Raw genomic sequence first — 26,182 nt, forward strand, 5'->3', positions numbered from 1 at the left:
CGCTCACAACATGGCCGTTTTCCGCAGACGCCGCGGTCGGGACTTCGTGAACTGCGCAACGGGTCGCAGTACGCGGTATACACCATGCAAACCTGGTGCGATTGGGTGCGGCCGGATGCAGCGGCCCACCGACAGTTGGGCCTTGTGCAGCTGTTAGCGATGCCACGCCGGAGTCATGCGTGCATGAGTGCACCCAGCTGGGAGAGTGGGGATGGTGGAGGGAATGTGGCAGAGGGGCCACTGTTTGCTCAGCGGCACGTACTACCTGCTGCCGCGGCCCCCCCTCCCCCCAGCCACGGTGGAAAGGGGCCGAGTGTGCTGTGCACACAGCGCGCTCGCAAACCGCTGCCTCCAGCGGCGACCCCAAGCGATGCGGAACTGGGGAGGCCCGGTGGCTTCCCGGCACTTCAAAGCGGACTCGTGACACCGCTCGCCAAGGCATACCTGAGCTATCGTCCGACCCGGCACTAACGCTACACCTGCACCCGTGACAGGTGCTCCGGGTTTCTTCCCCAGACATTCGTCTAGTTAATGCGCCACGGCGCGACAGCACTGGGAAAGAACTATGTGTTATGCGCCTATACGGAGGTTGTCACTAACACCAGGGGACGAAGGTTGGCGTTTATGCTGAGCACACCTCTTTGTTTTTTTTGAGCGGGCCTGTAAGGCTCTTAACGCCACGTTAGTTGGTAACGCCTCTAAATGATTCACAAGAAAAAGAAAAAAAAGAAACAGATCCCACTACATTTTAGACACTTCCTTATTTGAAATCATTGTACGAACGGCAGTGCAAGAATGGCTCTATCCACCACGTAGCCAAGTCGACCAGACACGCTGCTATGTTAACTGATGAAGTATAAAGCTAGGAAAACGGCGGGAAACGAGAGTCACCGCATGAATACCTTGTGCCTTTTGCTTTAAAAATGACATTACATGGGGCGCTTTGCATAGTTGCAATTATTTCTTGCTCTATCCTTTACTTTCGCTTTCTCCTCCTTTCTTCCCTGACGGCGCGGTTCAGTTACCTACAGCAGTGCGAGACAGTTGACCCCGCCATTCTTATCTTAACGATCTCGTCCTTATCCCGAACAGGATGGGTATCACACGCTCTCAATCGGCCTGTCAACCCGCAGCGACCCGGAAAACGATCGCATCCACTGCAAAGGCACATCAGCCCGAGTCCACGCGGAACTTGGGCAGCTACTCAATTCGATCGTGCCAGAATTCCAAACCAGCCCGCTCGACCGTCTATACTACGTGCCTGTGTGGTGCAAAATAGCAAACCCGTTCGACAGCGCCATACGCGCCACACATTGCGCCCCCTAGGAGTGGGAGTGGTGAACGTGGCACAGTGCGGGATGGGCTACTATATGACACTGTGAGAACAGGGTGTCTTCGAGCAACGGCCTGGGCAAAAGCTACCAGCGGACATCGCACAAGACAACGGGGTTCGGAAGAGAGAGAAAGAGAGAGCTCACTGCGTGGCCATCCGGGCGAGGCTGAGCGACGGCCAGCGCTGGAGGGGCGGCGGCGGCGGTTCGTACGGCGGCAGCGTCAGGCTAGCGTGGAGGGCACCCAAGTGCTGCCACCAGGGCTCGGGGCAGCGCAGCACCTCGCCGCCCACCAACAGAGTCGTGGCCATGCGTCGTCTCCCTCCTTCCAGGCACGCGCGCACTGTACTCGCGCGCACAGGAGACCACGACCCGGGGTGCAACTGCGCCGTCGCCTGTTCTCCCGAAAGCACGCGCTGCATGTGCAACCGTGCGGGATGCGCGCGCGCGACGTCATGCCACACGTGTGCGCAACGAACACACACACACACGGGCGCGTGCGGAAGCGTGGGCAGATCGGGGCAGCCGCCGGCTGTTTCCCGCGAACGTCGAGCGCACCGTGGCACAGGTGAAACGGGCGACGACGACAGGCGACTGGGTGCAGCTGCTGTGCCGAGCCCAGCACAGGGCGGCACGTACGGAGACTGCGAGCATCGCCAACCAATGCACGGGAGCCGACGACATGGCGGAGAGCGGTGTACATGCACTCTAACATACATACACTCCTTTAGAGCACTCCCTTTTGTTAAAGGGAGTACGGTAAAGGACATCTCACTCCCTTTTTACTCTTCTCCTGTTTGTAGTGCATGAGATGAACGCTGTCGCAAAGTGCATTCAGCGCGAAAGCACACAAAGCTGCGCCCGAGGCAAGAGCGAAACGTACAATCTGAGCCACGAAGAATGAGAGTCAAAAAGCAAGCCCCCCCCCCCCCCCCCCCCCCCCCCCCCGCACGAGCCATTCGCGGTGACAAATATTACGCTCAGTGTCACCTGAGTGATGTAAGGTAAGGTAGCGCGATGCCAATGCATGGCGACGGAAGCTTACCGGGACGAGGTCGATGCGCCGCAGGAAATGTGGCTCCGAGGCTGCGCGTACAGTCAACGCTTCGGTGAGCGTCGGGTAACTTCTCCGACGGAGAAGTGTCATCGGAATCCCATTTCAACGATATAAGCTTTAGCTTCTTCAGCCGCCTGGAAATTTTTGTTCCCGGCCGAAGCGAACCACCGCCTGTAAACGATATTCTCCGACCGGTGCCAGTGTGCAGGGCGTGACTTCTTATGATGCCATAGTACTGCTCACAGCAAACTCTGTCACCTAAATGACTCTGCCACGTGACACGGTATACATAGCATGGGCAAGCGCTGAAGATAGCCTAGCACGGTGAAAACTTCGAGGCGGACCTGAGATATGTCTGTTCCCAGGTTGCATATACAACGCTGGGGATACACAACGAAAATGTCGCTGCGCGGGTGTCAACGACGTCCACCGTTGAACATGCGCTGATCGAAAGCTACAAAAGGCGAAACCCGCTGATACGAAGCGGATTGGACCCCAGAAACCCATGTACGGCGTACTGCGTGCTTTTTTCTGCAGTCATTCGTTTTCTCGCTTCGCCTGCATGCGAGGCCAGATAGCATATTCCCCTCAGGGCCAAGCGGACAATGTACTACGCGGTATAGGTTCATGTTCCATTCGCTAAGAAAGCAGGTAAACTGAGAGCATATACACCTGCGGATACGCACACACGGTATGAGCAGCTCTGGGCCACCGAGGTGGCTTAGTGGCTATGGTGCTCCCCTGCTGACTCGAAAGACGCAAAGACCCGAGAACACCGGCAGTGTGGACACTGGCCGATATAGTTATCCAAATCATATCGGTTGCCTTTTTTACCTATTACTGTCACCTTTGCTGCGTGCATTTTTCTCGGAAAGACTGCTGTCGTTGGCAAGACCCGGCGCAATGATGATATAGGCTACATGTTTCCCAGGTCGAAACTGGAGGTCATCGATATCGCGGCATGCACTGATATCGCGGTAGTGCATTCTTCGTGCACTGCATAAAGAACGAGTACCAGAGAAGTGACTAGGATATCATAATGAGGTCGAAGAACTAGTCGACCACGTACGACGGCGATCACTGCAGTTTCAGCAGAGCGACGGTATAATCACCAGTGATTTTAGTGTAAACCGTTGTTTCGGTTCATATTATTACAGCTGGAACGACAGGCGCTGGTATAAAGTGATTGTGTTCACCAACTTAACGAACTCCGCTGCCCTTACACTGTAGCGGCGAAACGGACTGCGGTATAGACACGGAACGCACAATACAGACGGTCGTCAGCCTGTTGTGGTGACAGGGTGGACTCAGAAAGAAAGGCAACGCAGTCAAGGACATACAAAAACACATCATTACTCGACGGGGATTCGAAGTTCGCGGGAATGAGGTAAATTGGTTTTGAAGAAAGAAAATGGCGCAGTAACTCTCTCACCTCTCAACGGATCAACGGACACCTCAACCACGCCGAGAAGGAAGGAAGGAAGGAAGGAAGGAAGGAAGGAAGGAAGGAAGGAAGGAAGGAAGGAAGGAAAAGTGAAAGAGATGCCCTATAGTGGAGAGCTCCGGAATGATTTCGACCACCCGGGGATCATTAACGTGCACTGACATTGCACACGGGCGCCTTTTGCGTTCCGACGGAGGCCGCCGCGGCCTGTATTGAACCCGGGTCCTCCGGACCATTAGCTCAGCGTTCTAGCCACTGATGCACCAACTCGAAATGAAAGGGCAGAGTGCGGGGTGAGAAGGTCTGCGCGTACAACTGCCCGGATGCACTCGGCAACAAGCGATGCAGCTGAGAGCCGGCAACAACGCCGACTGGGACTGCCGCCGTTCGCACGTTTCTCTCGCAGCTTTTTTTATGCCTCGCTCCCTTTTTTTTCTTTTTCATTTGATTCTTATTTCCCCTCAGCTGCCGCTGCCTCGTCGCGCTGTCCATTTTCCGAACGGGCGCGAACTCCAGCAGCTGCGCGCACATTTTCCCATCTCCGTACACTTTCGTTCGCTTGTTTTGTTCGGCCTTTCCATATAGGCTTCCGATTTTGCTGCCCCGGTGACTGCGCCGCTTTAATAAATGTCGCTCCCGCAGTCCTCCCTGGCGCCGTGACGTAAGCAGGCGCACATCCTCTCGGCAGCCGCGGCTGGCGAACGATGGCGAGGACGGGCAGAGTCACTTTCGGTTGTGCTTCCTCTCTCTCTCTCTCAAATATCTCCCTTATTTATTTCTTTCAATTTAATTCCCTGCCATTACAGAAGACCGGCGTTGCATGCTCGCGTAAGCGGCTTATCTTGCGTTGCTCGCGCAGAGACCGACATGCAGGGACCACACATGAGCCCACTTGTTGCCGCACAGAACACGTGCGAGGGGTGCGGTGTTCGCATCTGCGTGATTTTGCAGCCGCTGTTCTCAGTGGCAGCAGGAGCGATGGACGCCAAAAACTCCACCGACTTTTGCTCGTCTGCAGAGCATGGTAAAATGCCTCCATTTTCAAAACCCCCTGTACAAGTTAAAAACCGTGGCCGCGGTGCTTTAAATACTGCCTCCACATCCTGCATGTGCATGATCCACCCAACCCGCGTGCTACCAAGGCTGTTGAACCACGGCGTTTGCAAAACTGGGGCGTCAATACGCACTGCAAACACGCTTTCACTGCGCCCAAAACGGGCAAAGACAGAATTAAGCGCTCAGGAGACAAGCACTTGCAGATAAGCGTCTTTGGCACATGTACGCGTAATGAGGTTTCCATTTAAACTCATAGTTCTTCAGCGCAACGGCACACGGCCAAAGAAAAGAAGCAGGAAGACAAGAAGGACGAGCACAGCGCTCAAGTATACAAACTATCCCAAAAACTAACTCTACTGAGGTTTTCATACCGGAAAGTCGCATGGGATCCACGACAAATGCTCTGCTGCTAGAAAGACCACGGACTAACTTACAGCTACCTAAAGCGCGGCCCGAAGCGGTGCATCTCCCTATGTGCAAAAGTCCACGAGTCCACCGTGTAGCCCGGACATTAGCAGCGTAATCTGGAACCAAGTCCTTGACTGGCCTTAACGAGGGAGGGTATTGAAAGACGCGCCGCAGCGTGACGAAGACGTCGTTCAACTAACCCAGGTAGGCAGCCGTCGCATTCGGTGGCCACAGTCCGCGGCAAATACTATGTACACGCCAAGCGCGGGGAAAACCTCGCCACGGCCGCTTGCTTCAGACTGGCGCAACTGCCGCCGATGTTGCCCTCTCCCGCGGCGATGCGATGCTCGGGCAGCCGCGGACACAGCCTGTGGACGGCGCGGATTGTTACGCGAATCACGCGGGTCAAGGTCAGTTCTACGTACGCGCACACACTCCGACGCGAGCGCCGGCGAACAGGCCCGTAATGGCCGCGTACCAATCGGGTCAGGGTGAATCACGCTCGAGGCACGGGGCTTCGGCCATTCAGGGAGGGAATTAAACGTCGGCACGTCCGATTCGAGCGGCAGAGCATCCGCCTTGCGCGCGGCTGGTAACGCGTTCCAATCCCGATAACGGACCGGGAACGGAGCGTTTTTTCCAGAACGGGTACAAGTTTTCCTCGAGATCAGCGCGTGGTTATTGACGAAGAAAGCGGCAACTCACGGCATTAACTTGTTAGTACACAGAAGAAGAAAAAATTGCTTCCGATCTCGTCGTCGAAAGTAAGTGCATAAGCATAACCTTCTCACTGCAAGGTAACTTCGTTTTCTTTGCCTCTGATGAGTCGATGGCTCGGCCTCTGTTGAAGGTTTGTCCATGCTGGCGCGTTTTGCTACAGCGTCGAGTGAAGTATAACACAGAGCGCAATATCTGTACGAAAACTTAGCCAAGCGCCTGTGTGCTATGCGATGCGACAGCAGCCAGTACAAAGACGATTCTACACCGTAGCCGATTCCGCCGTTAGTGCCGTTGATCATAAAAGTCGTTGGTACCACTCGCGCAAGTGGCATCCAAGACTCTAATGATCAACGGCACTAACGGTGGAATAAGCTACGGTCCCGAATGAAGAGCGCGCATACCTAGGAGTAAGTTGTCCTTTAGTGCACTCGCTCCCGTATATAAAAGAGTGCGCTAAAGGAGAACTTACTCTCTCTTGCCCCCATATAGGCATGTTCCTGTTTAGAGTATAGGGCGACTGCGCGCAGGTTGCTGGTATATCGCACGTCATGCTCAGACAGAAGAAGCGGCATCAAGAGGAGCGCGAAACGGCGTAGCACCACCGCTTCTCCGGAATCGAGACGGGCATTACGTGCGCACACCTGCCCGGACCAGGCGCCGTCCCCTCTTTTCACGCTACTACGTTCAGCGGCAGCAGGCACCGACAGATCGGCGCACAGGACGCGCGAAGAAGGGATACTAGGTGCCGGGGGCAAGGAACGCGTCGAAAGGAAGCCCCCGCTAGGAGAGGACGAAAACACGCACGCGGAAAAAAAAATCGAACAAGAAAGACGACGAAAGAAACCGAACGACGACGGGGGGAGCGGGGGAGGATTTTGAGCAAGAAATAAAAACCCGTTACAAAGAGGGCACGTCGAACCACAGCGGAGGTGAGCGGCCGGCACGCGCGTCGAGCGAAGACATCCTCCGCAGCGAACAACGACGGCTCGGCGGAAAGCCGCCGGGGGTGGGGGGGATGTCACCCTCCTCCGAGCGCTGATCGAGGAAAAGCGAAGCGGCGTGCTAACGCGGTTTACAACAACGCGCCGGCACCGCACATACACAAAAAGAAAACAAAGGGAGGGTAAAAGCGGCGCAGGACAGAGCGAAAGTGGCCGATGCCCCCGCCTCGAACGTAGCCCGCTAGCGAGCGACCGCCGAAGCAGCAGACGCCTTTTTCCTTCCTGGGCAGACGACAACGCACGGGCGGCGTCTGCGTCGTCTGCTCGCGGGGCAGAGCAGAAGCCGCCGACAGCGAGAAAAACAGGCGCCAGAGAAGAAAAGCTGGGGCTAATCCCGCCGCTGTGTACCACACACCGGCGCACACGGACCCAACGGATTTCACGCGGGCCGGCGCAAAGTCCGTTACGCGGCTGCTTTCTTCGTGCTCTCAGCGCGTGCGTGCCTCGCGCGTGGATGCGAAGCAACCGCGCAAACAAGACGCCGCGCGCAAGCCAAATCCCCCCCTCCCCTCTTCCTCCTTATTTAGTAGGCACGAGAGATCCTATCGTTTGTGCTCGGCCTTTCTCTCCGAGTGCACCTGCTGGCTCTCTCTTGTTTCGGGGCGCGTTCGGTCTCGGGCCGGTAGCTATCTTGAGGAAAAAAAGAGCGCGCGGCCATGCAAATGACCCGCTCGAAACACGGCCGTGCTGACGTCCTCTCTCGCGTGGACCGAGCCGGGCTCTTTTTTGTTGCTTCTCCGCTTTTTCGGCCGCTTCCCAGGGTTGCGTCTTCTTCTGGCTCTGGAAGCCGGCTTGTTTATGGTCGCCACGGCGTGTCGGGGTCAGGGTGGCATAAGATTATCCACTTCACTTGTCGCGAGGGTTGCGAGCCCACGACCGGACATCACGAAACCAGCCAATGACGGCTACACCAGCGGCCGGCAGATAACGATGAAGTTTTCGCGTTAGTTTTCGTAAGGTCAGAAGTCACTTTGGGCGATCATAACGGAGTGATGCCTCAAATGTGGCGCTCCCATCTCCTAAAGCGCCATCTCTTGGAACCTGCGCCAATAACCCGTAATATGTGCGCCACACGGGTAGGCGGAAGAAAAAAGAAACAAACGCTTCAAATGAAATTCGAATGCCGATTTGAAAGTGCCACTTCCTACGAATAACCAGCGGTTTTGGGTGGACATCTGGACGCTTTATGATCTGCTGAACAGATCTAACTGCCTTACAACGCAAATGAGTCCTTCACATGGTTCACAAGAGACTTTAAGTTGGCTTTCACGCGTTACGCACTTGTCTACAAATGGCGGCGCTGGGAGACGCTGAGACGAAGTGCTGAACGTGCTTGGCAGCGCAAGTAGTGCCGTCGCGGGAACCGCGCCAACAAATTCTACATCTCAAAGCACAAGATCTGCAACTGTTTTTGCGGCATTACAAAATGGCCGTTCCGCCTTCTTACTCGATTACGCAAGATTGCCGTGAAAGAGGTTCAACTTTTTTGAAAGGGACCCATTCGCCAGAACGGATGTTTAGGACGCTGGGAACAGAGCGGTCAGAGTTATCAATGCTACACCCACTCCAAATGGGTGCTTTGAGGATTCGCCTCCACGTAGGAGTACACAAGATAGCACTGGCACGAGATAAACGGTACGCATGCACAACACTGCCACCGAAATCTGAAACGCCAGAAACTTCAGCGGGACGACAGTGCGCCGGAAATCCTGGCAGACATCAGTCATCGTGAAGGCAACGATGCGGCCAGCACTGGCGACGGCGGAAACAGCGGCGACGGCGTCAGGTGGCCGAGTCTGCCCTTGGGTCACCGGACGGCGTGATGCTGCGAACGGTCAATCTGTTGCTGTTAATTGAAAGACGACCGTGTCCTTGACAGAGGTCTCGTGTTTCGGACATCCGGCGGGGGAGTACGAGGACGTTCATTCACGTGCTGGGAGACTGCGGGAAATTCCTTTCCAACGGAGGCAACGAACAGACTTTCCGCAGCGGTCAAAGTGACACGTCAGTGTTTGATGACTCTGTCTCTACCCTTCCCATTGACCGAGCTGCGAGAGAGCCCAGCACAGCCCCCTGCCGTGGGTGGTGCCTCCAGTGTCCTTATCTGCCCATCTGATTGGACAACATTCTCCGAACTTTATTCCCCAGTCAGGGATCTGGGGAATACGAAGCGTTTTTAACGGGGTATTGTTTTGTGTGACCGAGACACTCCAATCTCGACTGTCAGTATGTAAAATAAACCTACTGTACTAGATAACGGAGTTCAACATCGTCCTTCGGAGCCCGGACCTGCGGGGCTGAACGAGTCAGTCAACCCAACGGCCCCTCCGTCCCCAACAACTGTTAACTCCGTACCTGCGACGCTTCGCTCACGTCAACGCATTAGCAGCTCTACCCACATACACAACAGGATGGGGCCTGCAGTTATTTGAGGACGGAATAGTAAGCATCGGAAACGAGGCGCCGAAAAGTGATGTCTATGGAGATACGGTAAATTAAGCACTGCAGGGAAGAAAACAGGAGATCAAAGAAGGTCCGGACTGCAGGCACTGTACAGAGAAGAACGGAGGCACTCAATAGATAAGAAAGCACAACAACAAAAGCTTGAAAGCAGACAAACGTATAGTTAGCGCGGCAACAGACCGCTTTGAAGCTGTCACGATCGCATGTTAATTCCCTTTTTTCCTTTCATTCTATACGGAGGTTCCCGCATGTCTGCGCGCAAGCATGAGCCCGCACAGGGCATGCGCAGTACGCACTGCGCGCAGCCGCTACAGAGCTCGGCCGACGAAGGGCGTGTAGCATCGCCTCACAGCCCCGTATCCGCGTCGCCCGGGCATCATTTACGCCGAGTACTCCTCGCTTTCTTCTTTCTTTTTTCCTTCAGTGGCTCTCCTTTTGTCGTGGATTGTTTTCCCTGTGTTTACGGCGCCCATTTGCCCCGCCCAGCGCGCTGGGTCATTAGGAGAGCGAGCCGACTCACTGCACACTACAGAGCGCCAGAAATGGACAAAAGGGTGGATGGATGGAGAGAGATAGAAAGAAAGAAGAGCGAAGCGCGATCAGGGAAAGAGGCGCGAGCCGGCTCTCCAAAATGTCCCCTCCATCTCTGGGCGCTCCAGCGTCTATGGGGTGATTACGGGCCGGGCTTCGTACTATGCGGTGGCTCTCATATCCCCTGCCGCACCTGATGGCGCGACACGCGAAACAAGCGTTGTCCCCCCCCCACCCCCCCAAGTGTATAGGACGGCGATTTGGCCGAGACAAGCCGTTTTCGTACGCGTGCGGGTACGGTGTTTCGAACCACATGCAGACAACTTAGCGCGCATTGGGTACAGCGTTGAACAAATGCGCACAACTCCGTTTGCTCCCTGAAGGAGGTATTTTACGTTAAAAAAAAAAAAGGCGTAAGAAGCTGCGTAACAGGGAACGATAAAAGGGTCTAGGTGTTTCTATGCGGATACTAGAGGTATAGCATGGCCAAGTAGCTATTTAGAGGCTACACTCTAAAGAGAAAGGCATAAAAAGGGAGTCCTGCTATCTAGCTAACTCCCTTCTATGAAATGGACAGTGATGTGGACAGAGCTATTGCATGCATTGGCACTGTGCATAACATGCGCGCTGCCCGCTCACTAAAAAAAAAAATATATGCGCGCCTCTGAAGGACGGAGAACGTACGAGGCACAGCAACACATGTAGGCGCAGATATGTGCAGCGACAGGCAGCCATATCAGCTCTTATTTGCGGGAAAGGACCGTTTTGCACGATGCCCTGCCATTTTGGAGTTTGTTCCCTTTATATCAGCGCCGAGTACCATGGGCTTAACTACACGAACGAGTTTCATCGGTGTTTCCTGATGTCATTTGTGACACGGCGCAACAGAAACCTCTTCCGTGTTAATTTGCATTATTTCTTTATGAGGTATACTCTACAATTCAGTCTACTTCCCTCTGGAACAAATAATGCTGACAAGACATTTAAACATCGCTAAGCGCCCCGACCAAGCCAGCAAAGAGCGACCTTGTAATTGAGACTACCCCTGAACATGCCAGCGACACATCTCGCCACTTGAGTTTTTGTTTTGTTATTTTTATCAGCGACGATATCCGAAGCGCGAACGCAAGGAATGGAAATAAGACTTCACCCTGATCATTACAACTCGCCTGATGCTAACGAAGATGGTGAGATTCCACGCAACGCCCACCAGAAACGGTTATCCCCTTGGAATCGCGTTAATAAAAGCAAGCGCAAAGAAGGGTCGGGGTAAAGCGAATATTAGCGTCACCTTGGCGGGTAACTCGATCTGAGCGTGGCCGTTACACGTGTTATAGTCGCAGCAGTCCTTTAGCCCGCAATGACTGAGGCGGCTGCCTCGCAGCGGCGGAAACCCGTAATAACGCCGCTTAACGGCGTCGCGTTTTTACGGCCCCGAGCCGCTGTGTGCAGTGGAAGGCCGCGGGCCTGCGATGTGGCACCGATCGCGGAAGGGCCGCCGATAGATGCCTCGCATCGACTGCGGACCTTGAGGGCCGCCGGCCCCCAAAGTCAGCCGATCTGCCCCGGCGTCCCGGCCGAACGCATATCGCCGGCGGTCACTCTTGTCTTCGCGAACAGTGCATCGATTGCTGTGTACTGGCTGCCCGAGGTACACGCAGTGTCATTGCTGTGCACCCATACCCTAGCGGGACAATGCTATGCGGCATCATGTGCCCGGCCGCTGCTTTATCGACAGCCCGTTGGAGTGCGTGTTTTGTGCCTTTCCCTGCTTTGCTATTTTTGCTTGGTGTTAAAACAATACAATGAGTTTGAAACTACCCCAATCGGTCGCGCTAGCAAGCATTGTCGGCGGCCGGGTCATACGTCAACTCGTGGCTTCAGATAGAGTGGCGCAGTCGACATGACCAACGGGATCAGGCGGTTGTCAAAGGCCCAAATCTACACTTCTTCGCTGGCAAAATTGTCGATGACCAGCGAAAGCTAGTCTCCAGAGAGCTTTCTTATCGATGTACGAACACGAATCGTTTTTGGGCAAACCAGCAGACTCCTCGTCAAGCTTACATTTTCGACGACCTCCCATCTAGCCGCACTGCAGGCTATTCTACATTCCGCTGGTACAAAGCGCGGAATAAAAATGCGAAGCAAGAACACCCTTCCCTACCGACGGAGAGACTCCTAGCATCTCTGGTAACCTTGTCGTCTGCCCTCAACGTAATGAGATAGCACAGGGGTTCACTACATGTGACTGGATGGGATCAAGCTGGGAATACGAACACGCCGTTGCTTTGAGCCGAAGCCCGCTGGCATACCTCTTGCTGAAATGAGGCCGATTGGTTTTCGCTTTTAGACTGCCAAATATCGGACGCAAATGTCGAGCTAACGAGGAACGGCCTGGACACGCATACGAAGATTCCACGGTGCTTTTTAGTTTTTCCTGCGCTGTGCTAGGTAGTGGTTAGAGTAGTGAACGCATTAACGGCTATAGTGTGCACACGTTGCAATATAAAAAGCGACTGAAAGATGTTCTTCGAGGTACCGCGCTAATAGCGCGAGAATATTAAAAAAAAAACCCGGTAAATGAAACAGGCTTAACAAGTTAGACATGCTTGTTTCCCAGCCGCTTTAGCTATCTTTTCTTGTTTATGTAAGCACAAATACATGTAAAAAGGAAAGTGTCAAGGGAAAAGCCTAGAAGTGAAGGTGTTGCAAGAATAAAAGTTGCTATCGAACCAGTCTTGATGCGGGTGAAATTGTCCCAAAAAACAGTAGGCAAGCTACTACTTCTTTCACACTTCATCTCTCTCCTTCGCGCCGGGAGTAAGTTGTGCGGCACAAATGTTACTTTGAGAGCACCGGATTGGCTTAAGAGCTCGACCCGAAAAGGACAACACAACAACAACAACATATAAAACGAAGCGGGAAACAGCTGTAACGGCGACCACGTTAGGATGAAACATCTCAAGGGCACTTCAATCAGACCGCGTCGACAGCGGAGCGGGAGCAGACGGGTCTGGCTCAAGCGTGTGCTGCTTAGGGTCCTGTGGACGAGAAGCCGGTGGAGCGGAAATCCTGTCGCGCATTAGGGAAGTGTGTTAATCGAACCCACCTTGATCGCTTTTGCTTTGAAGAAAATAAAAAAAAAATACGTGCCCCAATAACTGCCTTCTTAAACACATATTTCCTAGACAAGCGATGTGGTCGAAGCATACGCTCGCTTTTTTTTTCGTATTTTTGTATGTGCGCAAAACCGGAATGCTATATCCACCGGTAGCAAGCCTAAACGAATCGCACCCCGTCACCCCTAACCGCGGCGCGAGGTATATTCCTTCGTAGGCCTTCCAAAATGCAAAACCTCAAGAATGCGATACTGTGGACGGCCATTTCCAAGGAGGCCGCTTCACCGCACGGCTGCAGTAGTGCCTATAAGTCGGCTTCGTGTGAGCAGTAAGAAGCGACCGTGCCGCCGCGACGTTTCGGACATTTGCATCTGTATCGCTCTCCGCCGTCGACCTCCGCTATGCAATTATGAACGAGCAGAGGCCAGCGCGATGGGTCGGCAACAGTATCGCGCGTCTATCTCAACTCGCGTTTCGCCCAAGTATCTGGCACGCAAAGTACGGCGGCGAGCTTAACGGTGAACGCTGTTCAGGCGACATTTTTGAAGAGGCTCCACGAGAAAGGCTGGCTATCACTGCAGAGCGGCCACTGACGCTCCAACGCGGCACATCAACTGAGTTACCGGCATGACACAACTGCTGGGTGACGTTTGATTCGTGAAGCAACAGCTTGCATGTCGCACACTGCGAGGGCGGTGTCCACTAGTGAAAAAAATAAAGCATATAAGAAAGAAGCAGGGAACTGAAAAACAAAAAAGAGCGCGAAGCGAGTGGCGTAAAATGAGAGCGCCATTAATCGGCGTTCCGGATTCAGGGTCGATACAGAAGGCGCGAGAAGTCCCCTCGCTGAAGCGTGAACGGGAATGGCCTTCAAATACACTTAACACTGCTCCTGAGGCCAAAGTTGTCGGAATCGTGTAAGTCAGTGCATGGACCCCGTGTCGCTGCGATATAGGCGGCAATTCGCAATGGAAGAGATAAGCCACCAAGCTGTGAAACACCGATAGGAGCGGGGAGGAATTTGGTCACATGCACAAACATGGACTCTCTTCAAGCCGCGCTTGAATCGCGACCTGGCCCGTTACTGTCCTCCGAAGGAGGTTAGCGTAACGATAGCCAGTGCGGTACGCCGAATTCGCTAACACTGCTGAAACCTGGTCACGTCGAAACTCGGTGGCATTTAGTCGGCGGAATTATTTTGCCACATTCTGCACCGATCGTTCGCAGTGCACAACGCTTTCGCGATGCATTAAAAATTCGAGCACAGGTGCACAGAGCGGCTTCCCTGCCGCAACGATCTGATGCGACCGAAGTCCAGCTCATTGCTCTCCGCCCCCAATGCTCTATCAGAAAAACAAAAAAAAAAGCAAGCAGCAGTGGGCTGAGACCCAGCGACGGGAGCTCACCTGAACGTTTGGAACGACGGGAGGTCGCTCCCTGAATCTTGTACTTCGGCGCCCTCAATGGTGGCCAGTTCGGGGGCTCCGTTATCCTCGATCCGTGGCTAAATCCTCGCGCGACGCCGGAGAAGACCGATCAGTGCAGCGCACCACTGTTCGCCATGTGCCGGGCCGTCTAGTCACTCGCGCACGAATTTCTCCTCCGGTGCGTACGATTCACACTGGCACCAACGGAACGCACGCACTGCGGTGCCAGAGCACAGGGCCGGCCGCCAGGGGATCGGGACCGTCCTGGGGCTGCAGTCGTCGACGACGCTGGGGACACGACGCGTGCAACCGGACGAAAAAACAAACCTAAACCGCGGCCACGTTCGACGCCGCGCCGCTGTCGTCTGCACGTCGGGCAGCAGCCGTGTGTCGTCTGCTCCAGCGGGCCGGTAGCCGCGGAACGGGACGGCCGTCGGGCGACCGGCTCGGTGCGTCATCGCGCGCTGCGCGCTCATTGGCTGGAGTGCGAACTTGGCGTCAGGCCGCCACGTGACCCGGACGCCGCCGCGCTCTCGCTGCTGGCCGCGCGGCCTTCGCCGGCAGTCGGGTTTTAAATATAGCCGGCCGACACGGCTCGGCGGATCGCTCTTTTCTTGCCTCTCCGGAGAGGGCCCCGCTCTCCGCGCCTCGTCGGCTCGCGATGTGCACGCGACAACTTGACGCTGTCAGTGGCTCGCGATTGATGGCACAACTCTGCGCGGGGTTGCGTTGCAGGCGCGAGTCGCAAGCCGGCGTATCGGCGTCGCTCTTTGGCCTAGCGACGCGAAAGCGAAACTTCCCGGCGCACCGAGAACGCTTTTAAGGCGACAACCTTTAAGCGCTCATACTCGCGGCCATGGCTCTGTCCGTCCGTCCGTTACATCTGAAGTGAAAGTCGTAACTAGTCATTACTAGTCGCAAGTGATGACTATCTAGTCATGAACCAGTCATGGCTAGTTAGGCATTAACCAGTCATGGTTAGTTAGTCATGACTGGTTGGTTAGGCATGAATAGTCATAACAGGGTAGTCATCTACCAGCCATGACTATTTAGTCGTTTACCAATCATGACTAGTTATTAACCAAACATGACTAGTTAGTAATCGACTAATTAGTCATGACTAAGTAGTCATTGACCAATCATGACTGGTTAGTCATTAATCAGTCATGACTAACTACATCATCTAATTAGTCACGGGTAACGATTAATGACTAATTAATCATTACTAGTTAGTCATTAATTAATCATGATTAGTTATGACTAGCCAATCCAAGTCGCTCCATAGTCGCCTCGTGTGTGCCTACAGCCGTCGTCTCGTTGGTGGCAAGCTTTCGCCTCGCGCTTTTTAGATCGTCTAAGTGCCCCCTGAATTCTTTCATTTCGCATTTTGAAAGCGTTGAGGGGATCTATTTTTGGCTGTGCTCGCTAACGAGCGAGCGTTACATTTCATCGCACCGCACACAAAACAAAATTGATAAAATTCGACGCTATGCTACTAGTATTAGTATGTTCACTATTACACAGCAAATACTCGCCGGAACCGTTGTTTGGATAAAGAAACCGGCTTAGTCTTCGTCACATGTCGCCGAGAAGGCTGCGCAGGTATCCTCTGGATATCTGCGCAGCGTGCTGGTGGAATGCATGCCGCACGGATGCTAGCGCGTAGATTAGTTTTCGTTCAGTCCAGACGTTCCAAACTCCAAGGTGACGTAGCCTAGAGTCGGGCTCTCGCATTCGTCTCCTCATGCCCGAGCCGTATTGGCAAATTTCTGCTTGCCATGTGCCACTCACCGAAAAGGAGAGAGGAGGTGAAATGTACGAGGGAAGCCCATCGCTCATGCCGCCTACGACCACTTGAACTCTATCACCTCGCAGCTAGCGAAAGCCAAGCGGTGAGTCAGGATAGGGGATAACGGGAAGATAGAAAATGCCCCTCGACCTCGCCAGCAAGGTATCAGTGTGAACAACCCGCCGGTATCAACTCTTGAGCAAATGATAAGGAGATGCTATACGGATGATAAAGGAAGCATTCCGCGCCTTCGAGATCCCTCTTTTGGAGACGAAGTATTGTGACTACATGCGCTCCCATTATGACTGCTCACTTGGCACGACGGATCCGTTGCTTTTATCATTTGCCAGGTGACCCACAGGCTATTAAGCGACTTGGAGTGTGCGGCTTTAGCAGGATGCATCGTGGTCTGCTAGCAGAAGGGAACGTTACATAATGGCCACTTCTTATAAGCAGATAATGCCAACTCGAATCACATTGATTTCTTTCTTGTCAGTCTGCCAGTGAACGTATAACGTAAAAGAAATAGCTACAAGAAAAAAAACTCCTTATATATCTCGATATTCATCCGTTGTGTGCCTTGATGAGAGTGAAAAAAAAAAAAACAGACACTGACTCTATGTCCTTCTTTGCGAGAACTGCTTACCGCCACAAGTGGCAACAAAAATCAAAGAACAATCGAATACATTGAGAACCAAAATTATTTGCCGTTTTGTAATATTGTGATGTGACATGCCTCATGCGCATGCTTTGGTATTTTAGGCGCAGTAAGTGACCGCTGGACGAGTGAAAGTGAGTAAGTTCAGGTGATAACTTGTTAATCTCGGAAATTGGTGTACTCCGCCCATTGTGTGTCCGTGCTACACGCTAAAACCACTCTTTATTAGTGTGACGCTCAAATGTTCTCCGTCCAACAAGCAGCGAGGTGATCTTTACTCACGGTGTCACTGTAACGCCATACGTACACTCTTTGTCAAAAATATATAGCCCAAGTAGTTTGCGTCCAAACAGTACAGCCGCACTGTTTAGCACATTTGACAGTCCTAAGCTTGGGAGGGTTGAGGACTGAAGTTCCTGCCGCCTTCATCAGATTAGGGTCCCTGAGTAGGCAAGAGGAGCCTCGCTGCAGGACTCAGAAGCAGACCCCTTGGGCTGTATGCTTTTTACAGAGACTGTACCTTTTCACCTTGCCGTGCTAGCCTACATTTTTTAAAGAGATGCTGGAAGACGGTATTTTTTCAAACGAAGTGCGTAGCGCGGGCGGGTACGTCTCACCTTCTCCTGAGTCAAATATTTTAATAACCTCTCCGCCAGGAACCCAGCGCGAAATGCTTTTCGCAAGGGTTAACCAAGAATACTTTTTTGTGTAAAGCGGAGTGGGAGGGGATAATGTTGATTTCTCCGCGTTGTTACCACGCGAATTGAGTGGACTTTCCAGAGAACGTATTCGAAACTCCGCTGTCCATCCAAAGTCAAACGGCAGCTGCGTGCCACAGGTAATACGTTGCCGCGTGCGCGAGCATGTGACACATATTTATAACCCCTGTCAAGTCTCTACATGCGCAAGTGCACGTCACATCGCAACCGCGGGTTCTCATTGGCTCAGGCATACCGTTGCGTCACTCGGAGCGCGTGTTGTGCGGTTTCGACTACCTTTCGGAATAGAGGCCAGCGTGACAACACAACCGCGCTGGGACCGCGCGAGTGGCCGACGCAGAGAAAATAACGTTAATAAAGATTGTTGTTGGGCTAGCTGGTGCACGACTTGTTGGGCTAGTTGGTGCATGGCTTGTTGGGCTAGTTGGTGCAAGGACGCCGGCGCACGACTGGCGGAGAGCTTCCTGCTACCAGCCACAGATGGCGCCTCCCCTGCTGCAATGGCGCAGGGACGCAGGACCAGCATATATGAGGCCCAATGCCTGAGGGACAACGAAGATAACATGAACATACCCACGGCAAACGACAGCAACAACAACAACAAAAAAAAAACATCGGAGGATAGGTAGCGGATAAAGCAGAGAAGCGACGCGAAGAGAAGATGGTGTGAGTCAAAATCGCTGAATCATAAATTATATAGGAATTCATACCTAAATATAGTTGGCCAATTTCAGGACGCTAACTGTCGAGGCTAAATAACAACAACAACAAAACTTAATAACAGGATGAACCCAATGACTTCCGCCGCCACTCCGCTTCAAAGGGAACGCTCTCGCGAACTGCACGTCGCTGACCACTCAGATAGGGTACTGGGCGCTGGATATGTATAGACTATCACAGGAAAGTCTCCGCGATGCGGAAAAGTGATCTTCTCCCCTAGGTGCCATGCATTCCAGCGACCACCTGACTGCACTACTACAGAGAACAGCACACGAGTCCGACTTTCACCTCCACACGTGTGGTCTCGAGCACCGGCTGATAACAGAGGTACTGGCGTCGGCAGTGGCTCGCACATCCTGGATACTTTTGATTGATTGATTTGATTTATGGGGTTTAACGTCCCAAAGCGACTAAGGCTATGAGAGATGCCGTAGTGGAGGGCTCCGGAAATTTCGACCACCTGGGGTTCTTTTACGTGCACTGACATCGCACAGTACACGGGCCTCTAGAATTTCTCCTCCAAAGAAAATCTAGCCGCCGCGGCCGGGATCGAACCCGCGTCTTTTGGGTCAGCAGCCGAGCACCATAACCGCTGAGCCACCGCGGCGGCTCCTGGATACTTTTGTCTCTGATGTTGCATGAGTATCCTTCGGGCACAAACAAACGTACCACATCCTCAACGCTATTGTAGCGGCACTTTCCTAATGCTCATTAGTCCGCTGTGCAGGCTTCTAGACAGTGCTCTAGCTTAGATCGGAGGCGAATCCGGACAGAACGATTTGAGACTGGAAATCAAAAAGAGCCAAGGGTTTAACGTAGCGACACCGAGTCGACGTGCGAAAGCAGGTGCTCGTTCTTCAGTTGAGGGTTGAAGAAGCGTAGCTTGTTGGACCAGTTGGTTCATGTTACATAGGAATAGAAAAACCAGCAAAACAGGACGCGTTCACACGGCGAAGAAATACACACGGACAGTGCTTGAACACAACTGAATATTTTATTTCCTGAAAGTCTCGAGCAGAGCAGGGCGCACATGCGCATAAGCAGACTCATGCCTACATAGGAAAAGATAAAAATCAAGTTATCGGTTGATGAAGTTTTCTTGCACGTGAAAACTAAGCCCCACTTACATACTGAAACTCTCTAGGTGAAAATTCACCGAAGTGTCGCTGACGCAATCAGAGCCTAACTTCTTAATCTTAAATGCTTCCAATATCTCCCGCTCTATCTGCGTTTTTCCGCGGCCGATGACTCTCACCTCATTGAACAAGGGAGTGCAGTTCTGACACTTGTTATAATGCTTTGGTAGATTAGCTGTGTTATCTGGCTGCAGTGACGTGCGGTGCTGTCTTAACCTGGCATTAATGCATTGGCCCGTCTGGCCGATATAAGCTTTTCCACATGACAGGGGGAGAGGGTACACAGCATTACTAGTGCATCTGGCGAACATAGTTTGGTGTTTCGTAGTACATAGCTTTCTTGTACTCTCCTTGGCAGAAGCCACCGCGGTGGCTCAGTGGTTACGGCGCTCGGCTGCTGACCCGAAAGATGCGGTTTCGATCCCGGCCGCCGCGGTCGAATTTCGATGAAGGCGAAATTCTAGGAATTACAGCGGGTCTCATTTCCTGACCCGTCACTTCTTCGTTTTGAGGTATGTGCTGTAACTTAAGCTTACGTGAAAGTGATTCTGCAACAGAGATCAGGACCTGCTCAGGACCAGCACTGCCCGTGTGTTTTTCTTGGCCGTGTGAACGCGTTCAGTTTTGCTGGTTTTTCTATTCCTTTGTTCAGATGAGGGGACACATTAGCTCCGCCTTGAGGGTATGACGCGATGTCCTTAGTGCGTTAATTCCTGTATATGCAGAGCTGGTCATTCTGTAGAGAATGTAACGTTCGTAGATGGCGGCGAGTCCTCATATACCACCACCAGCGCAGTGGCGCAGACGTTAAGCGATGCGCCACTGCACTGGCAGGTGGCTGTTCCTGTCACAGCCACCCGCCGGGATTTTGCGACCCATGTTGTTCTCCCCTAGCAATCTCTCGCGACCAATCGTTAATTTAATTACCGCCTGCCTCCCATTGGCTGCAGATGACGCCAAGCTTCTCCGAATTTACCCACGCTTACCCGAGTAACTCGGGCGTACTTCGAAGCACAAGACATGACAAGATTCTTGTTCGGGGTTGGTACGTCTGGAGTATAGTGCTATCGCACTGAATGTGTGCTCTCTTCGGAGCGATGCGAGACTGGAGTACACACATCTGTTGTTAAGCGGTCGTCCTGGTCATGCCCAGTCAGCCAGTTCCTTTTTCCCCTTCCAACCGTGTTTATTTCACATGGTGCAGGAATGTCAAGAAAACCCAGATCTCGAAACTGATAGATGAGCCAAAGATGGCGGCGTGACAGGACGCGCTGTCTAGCTCGGACCACCGGGAGCAGGGACAACCAGGACCATCGAGTATAATCGAAATTCTCAAAGCGGGTATGGGTATCACTAACGGCCAGCTACAAATCTCAAATTTAAATCAGGAGCCTAAATGTAGTACGAATTCAGCTAAACACCTTACTAGTTAACAAGATTCACATCATTTCTGGCATCCACCGGCAGTGGTGTTACCATGCGGCAAGAGCCATCTTCTTATCTAAAGACGCCTATTTTTATTTATTTATTTATTTATTTATTTATTTATACATACTGCAGCGCAATTATATGCGCTATGGCAGGAGTGGGAAAAACAAAAAGCAAAAATACTAAAGGTAACAAAATACAAAAAAATGTACAAAGTGAGCACAATAAAGTTCAAAACACACAAAAGTAACAAACAAAAAGGAACTGTTAATGGCACGGTAGGAATATTCAGGTATTATGTATCTTCCATGGCAGTTATAAAACTTTGAACTGGAGATGAACGAATGAATTGAGGTAGAGAATTCCAGGCTTCTATTGAACGGCGAAAAAAACTGAATTTGAACAAATTAGTACGTGCGAAATACGGTATTAAATTTAGCTCGTGATGACTTCTTGTAGATGATAATGGTGCAAAGTTAATGTAGTGGTTAACTGAGAGCCTTACCGAGGAATTGACGATACAATGTAATTATTTTAGTGATTCAGTGTGGCGACGGGCGGAGAGCGTGGTTAAATTCAGTTAGAGGAGTGTAGAAGAGGGTGAGAAATCGCGATCATATCGATGACATGGAAAACGCACAGCTTTCTGGACTGCTTCTAACATGTTAATTTCAAACTGCTTGTACGGGTTCCACACTACAGCTGCGTAATCAAGAACAGGGCGGATTAGAGATTTACACAACAGTAGCTTTGTGTCTTTTGGTGAATTGGATTGCGTGCGTCGTAGATAACCTAGTTTTTTTAGTTCTTTATTACATACGTAATCAATGTGTTTAGACCAAGACATGTTCTGCGTGAATATGACACCAATATATTTATACTGAGAGACCCTATCTACCACACGGCCATTGAACGAGTAACTAAAATGGGAAATGGAAGATTTGTTACAAAAAGACATGAGGACGGTTTTGTCGAAATTAATTCTCATTTGCCAGGTCCTACACCAACTACAAAACATAGCAAATGACTCTTGGAGGTGACGATGATCATTAGGGCCATTAATTACTTCGTATAAAACGCAGTCATCAGCGTAAAGACGAATGTTAGAAGAGATGTTATGTGGCAAGTCATTTATATATATTAAAAAGAGTAGCGGTCCAAGGATGGAACCCTGAGGCACTCCTGACGTCACATCAACAGCAGCGGAATGAGAAGAATTATAAGATACGAACTGGGAACGGGATGAGAGAAAGCTAGAAATCCAATCAACCAAGTGAGGATTGTTTAGTACAGCATTTAGTTTAGCAAGAAGTTTGGAATGTAGAACAGTATCGAACGCTTTCCAGAAAAAAAATTAACTTGTAATGATTACTTTTGGCTCAAACAAACAACCTGTAAATCAGGTAATATGCATTTCTGTCTACTGAACTCATCTTAGTGATTATGTCCTTTTTTTTTCCCTTTTTTTTCACAGTGCTCCCGCTGTACTGTGACGACCACTTGATTCTTAGTGCTTGAAGAGAAAGATATCACGTCTTCCTTCAGGACGAGAGCAGCGCGCATGCCTTATGGGATGGAAGCAGGGCAATTTACACACAACTGCGCCCGCGCTGAATTAACACAAGTTCAGAAAAAAAAAAACTGACCGGACGATTACGGTATACTCGGTTTTTCAGCGCAGCTGTCAAGGCTCGCCTCTGGGAGCACCTGCCATAGCAGGGCAGTGGCGCATCGCTTAACCGCTGCACCACTGCTTTGCCAGGAGGGGTAGGAGGACTCCCGGGGATATATGAAGGTAAAGTAGATGGCGACCAATTCCGCATGTATGGGAAATAACCCATTAGGCTACCGCGTCGTACCTTTAAGGAGGAACTTCAGCGTACCCTCGAATTTTTTATTCTGCTGACTACCACAGCCCTCTTTTCAAAAGGGGTATGGTGGTCACCAGAATGAAATATGCCGCAGAATAAAAAACGCCGCAATTACACGATGGTGCAGCGGCATGCCTACGATTGAACACGTTTTCTTGCAGCCTTCCGCGGCTGTGAGGAAAGCCGAACGGACGCGAGCGAAACGTAGAAGTGCATGTTGTAAAATTACTAAAGTTACGGCTCGTCGGTATCTGCCCGCAATGTCGTGAAATGTTTTTTTTTTGTTTTTTTTTTGTCCGAACCATTAATGACGGTTATATACGGGTGCGCCGCAATTACTGTCGCACACTTTGATCGATAACGGCGCCTCCTAATTTAAACGTTTCTCCGCATTGTTTTTAAACGTATTCCTGTATTCTTTATGCTAGTGGTCGTATTTTTTTTTTTCTGAAAGTGGCACGCCCTTGTCAACATCGACCCATAATCTTGCCATTGAGTGATGCTGGGCACACGCCTTATTTGATCGTTAAACTTTTTAACATTCACCGCTAGATTGTTCATGGGGCTTAACTGAATGGCACACTTCACGACCGACCCCCGCACTGGTCGTCCTGCTGCGGTAGACAGTCCTCATCTTGAGAAAATTGGGAGTAAATCGGAAGTCAATCATCGGGACGTATTTGTCGTTCTTTATAGCACGGATCGAAATCGACATTGTTCGGGAAAAAATTCTTTACTGACTAGACATTCTGCAGTGTTGATTGGCATTTCTATGTAATACCATTACATTTTATTTTGCCCTGCGTAAACACAATTCTGGGGACCTTGGCAGGAAACTGATTAACTACAGCTTGACTAGGCCCAGGCACATTTGGTGCAGTGACAGTTTTGACGCGAACTTTAGGAAGAAAGCTATTAAAAAAAAAGAGACTAACAACAGCGCTGTAGTTTTTAGGTACTCCTGATCTTAGCTATGTGTGAAAAAAATAGCGTTCCCATGTTTGAAGGTCATCACGACTGAGGTCGTCGCATTTGCCAAACCTGTCAAATGTTGCGACACATGCCGTCTCAAAGACGGTCTTTACAAATACAGCCCATATGAATGCAAGGTGTGCAGTGTTCGCATACGACACGCTTGGATCTGCAAGGCAACACTCTGGTGCCGGTTCAAGATTTATTTTTGCAGGTAAGCTTTGCATATATGCCAGCGACAACGAAAGTTTAAATTTATATCCTAGGTCTTCAAAAGAACCAGTGGTAGAGATGGTTCTGCGATCCATGTAATGAATGCCGTCAGCGCCGCTTTTTTTTTTGTGTGTGTGTAACCAGTTCAATATAGCAGTTGCGCGTTGTCTATAAAGCCCTAGTTTGCAAAGGTGGCCAGCGGTTCACACCACAGTGTCCTGTTTTTTAACCGAACGTACAGGTTAGTATAGGAAGCATTACACCAGTGCTTTGCATTTCTTCCTGTGTTGGTTTGTACTTGTGACATATTTTTTTCTAGAAACGCAAGTTCTCACAAACAAACCGAGCCAAGTCCCACAAAGACCACGATCATAACTACAAAGAACAGAAAACATCAGGCTTAACCTAAAAAGCGAGGACCCTTCATACGTGTATCTTTCGAATGACAGCCTCTCACGTAATGCACGGCGTCGTTGAGCGATGGATTGATGAACGCCAGTGCCAACCTTGAAACCGGAGCACGCATACGCGGCGTGAAACATTTATACTGCGCACTGAGACCCGCTTGTTGCGGGCAAGCCCGCTGCATTCTTTAGCAAAACGTGGAGGTGGTGATACAAGTTTCAATAGCACGCACGGCGAAGCTCGATACCGCGCAACGCGCATTCCAGGGATGGAACACAGGCCGTCGGTGGCCGCTGCCACAGGACGGCCGGTGCCCCGACGAAGCCGCGCTAAATGAAGAAAACACAAATAATGGCGGCAAGGCGAAGTGACCAGTTCGCTGGTGATGCGAGCTGCGTAGTTGTCGAGCGAGGATGAGCCCTGCGGCTGGCTGGACGCTTTCTTCATGTTCGCCCAAGGCTGTTGCGTGAGGCTGCTACCGCCGGTGCAGCTTGGCTGGCGAACGAGTCAAGCGCGGCGAAAGAGAAATAGAAAAAGCTGACGAAGAAAAAAATACTCCTCGTAGCTCTATCACTTTTCTCTTTTTTTTCGTTTCGCGCCGGCTCCTCATCGGCGGCACGCTCCACCAGTCGGAACACGACGATGGAGTCGCGACTTAATCTCCCGATTTTTAATTCGCCGCAATTAGCGGGCCGCGCAGGCAGTCGGGCGCCCACGACAACGAAGACGACGACGTCGCAGGCGTAGGGAAAGAGAGAGATTCTGGGCTTTGGAAACCGGCGGCGCAAGGTGCTGGGCTGACGGGCGCGGCGGCGCTGACGCGTGATGTCCGGGCGAGCGCTGTCGCAACGGGACAGAGCCCGGACGATAAGGAGGGACACGTAAGGAGACGAAAGGAGGGACGCGCGAAGCCCGTGTGACCCGGATGTCAGTAGAAGAAGTGGCCTGCCAAGTGTACACTCGGAATGCGCACCCTCCAGCCAAGCAGAGAGTTGGCCCACGTAAGGAAACCCTGGGTCCTACGGATGGCTTTAATGTGAAGTTGAGGCCCCGCAATGGCGGACCACACCAATCATCCAGAGAGAAGATGGCTCCTGGCCCACCAAAATGGCGGCCGATGCTAGTCATCCATACACGTGGCTTTAGAAAGAGAAAGAGGAAATGCAGTGATCTTAACCGGGTATATGCGCTATTGACCACCCTACAAATGTAGATAGAAATAAGGGAAGGGGAGATGAAGACGAGAGGGAGAGAGAAAGGAGAAAGAGTAGAGGGCGCTTTTCTACGATGGTTTGGTTTGGTTTGGTTTAGGGGGTTTAACGTCCCAAAGCGACTCAGGCTATGAGGGACGCCGTAGTGAAGGGCTCAGGAAGTTGCGACCACCTGGGGTTCTTTAACGTGCACTGACATCGCACAGTAAACGGGCCTCTAGAAATTCGCCCCCGCCGAAATTCGGTCGCCGCGGCCGGGATCGAACCCGCGTCTTTCGGGCCAGTAGCCGAGCGCTGTAACCACTAAGCCACCGCGGCGGCGCAATAAGGATGTGCGTTCCGATGTATTCTTCTTGACCTTTGCCGCTCGCGCATAATGCATTCGACAGGCTGCAGCCTTGCAGTTGATATTTTTGCTGCATTTTTCTCTGAACGTGAGCTCTCTGTGTACTGAATGATAATCAGCGAATCTCGTAATTTCGGACCCTTCGCTCGTGACATCG

At 51.7% G+C, this 26,182-nt stretch overlaps 1 protein-coding gene across 6 annotated transcripts in view; it reads right to left on the minus strand.

The window, feature by feature from the left end:
* LOC149370028 (ETS homologous factor-like) overlaps positions 1-26,182 on the minus strand; it is a 439,106-nt gene that overhangs the window by 86,665 nt on the left and 326,259 nt on the right. The window contains exon 1 of one of the 6 annotated variants that reach the window (XM_089559750.1): positions 14,537-14,979. The exons of 1 other annotated variant lie outside the window; for it this stretch is intronic. Coding sequence is in view for 4 of the 5 variants with exons in the window: in XM_089559733.1 (XP_089415859.1) it covers positions 1,479-1,753 (275 nt within the window). In the remaining variant the exon portion in view is untranslated. Of the gene's footprint in view, positions 1-1,478; positions 2,006-14,536; positions 14,980-26,182 lie in introns of those variants that run through there. 4 more of the 6 variants (XM_089559733.1, XM_089559719.1, XM_089559727.1 and 1 more) reach the window with 4 other exon arrangements.

The sequence above is a fragment of the Amblyomma mixtum genome, chromosome 1 (genome assembly GCF_055824585.1).
Source record: "Amblyomma mixtum isolate Tamu chromosome 1, ASM5582458v1, whole genome shotgun sequence".
In the NCBI taxonomy this organism is placed as follows: Eukaryota; Metazoa; Arthropoda; class Arachnida; order Ixodida; family Ixodidae; genus Amblyomma; species Amblyomma mixtum.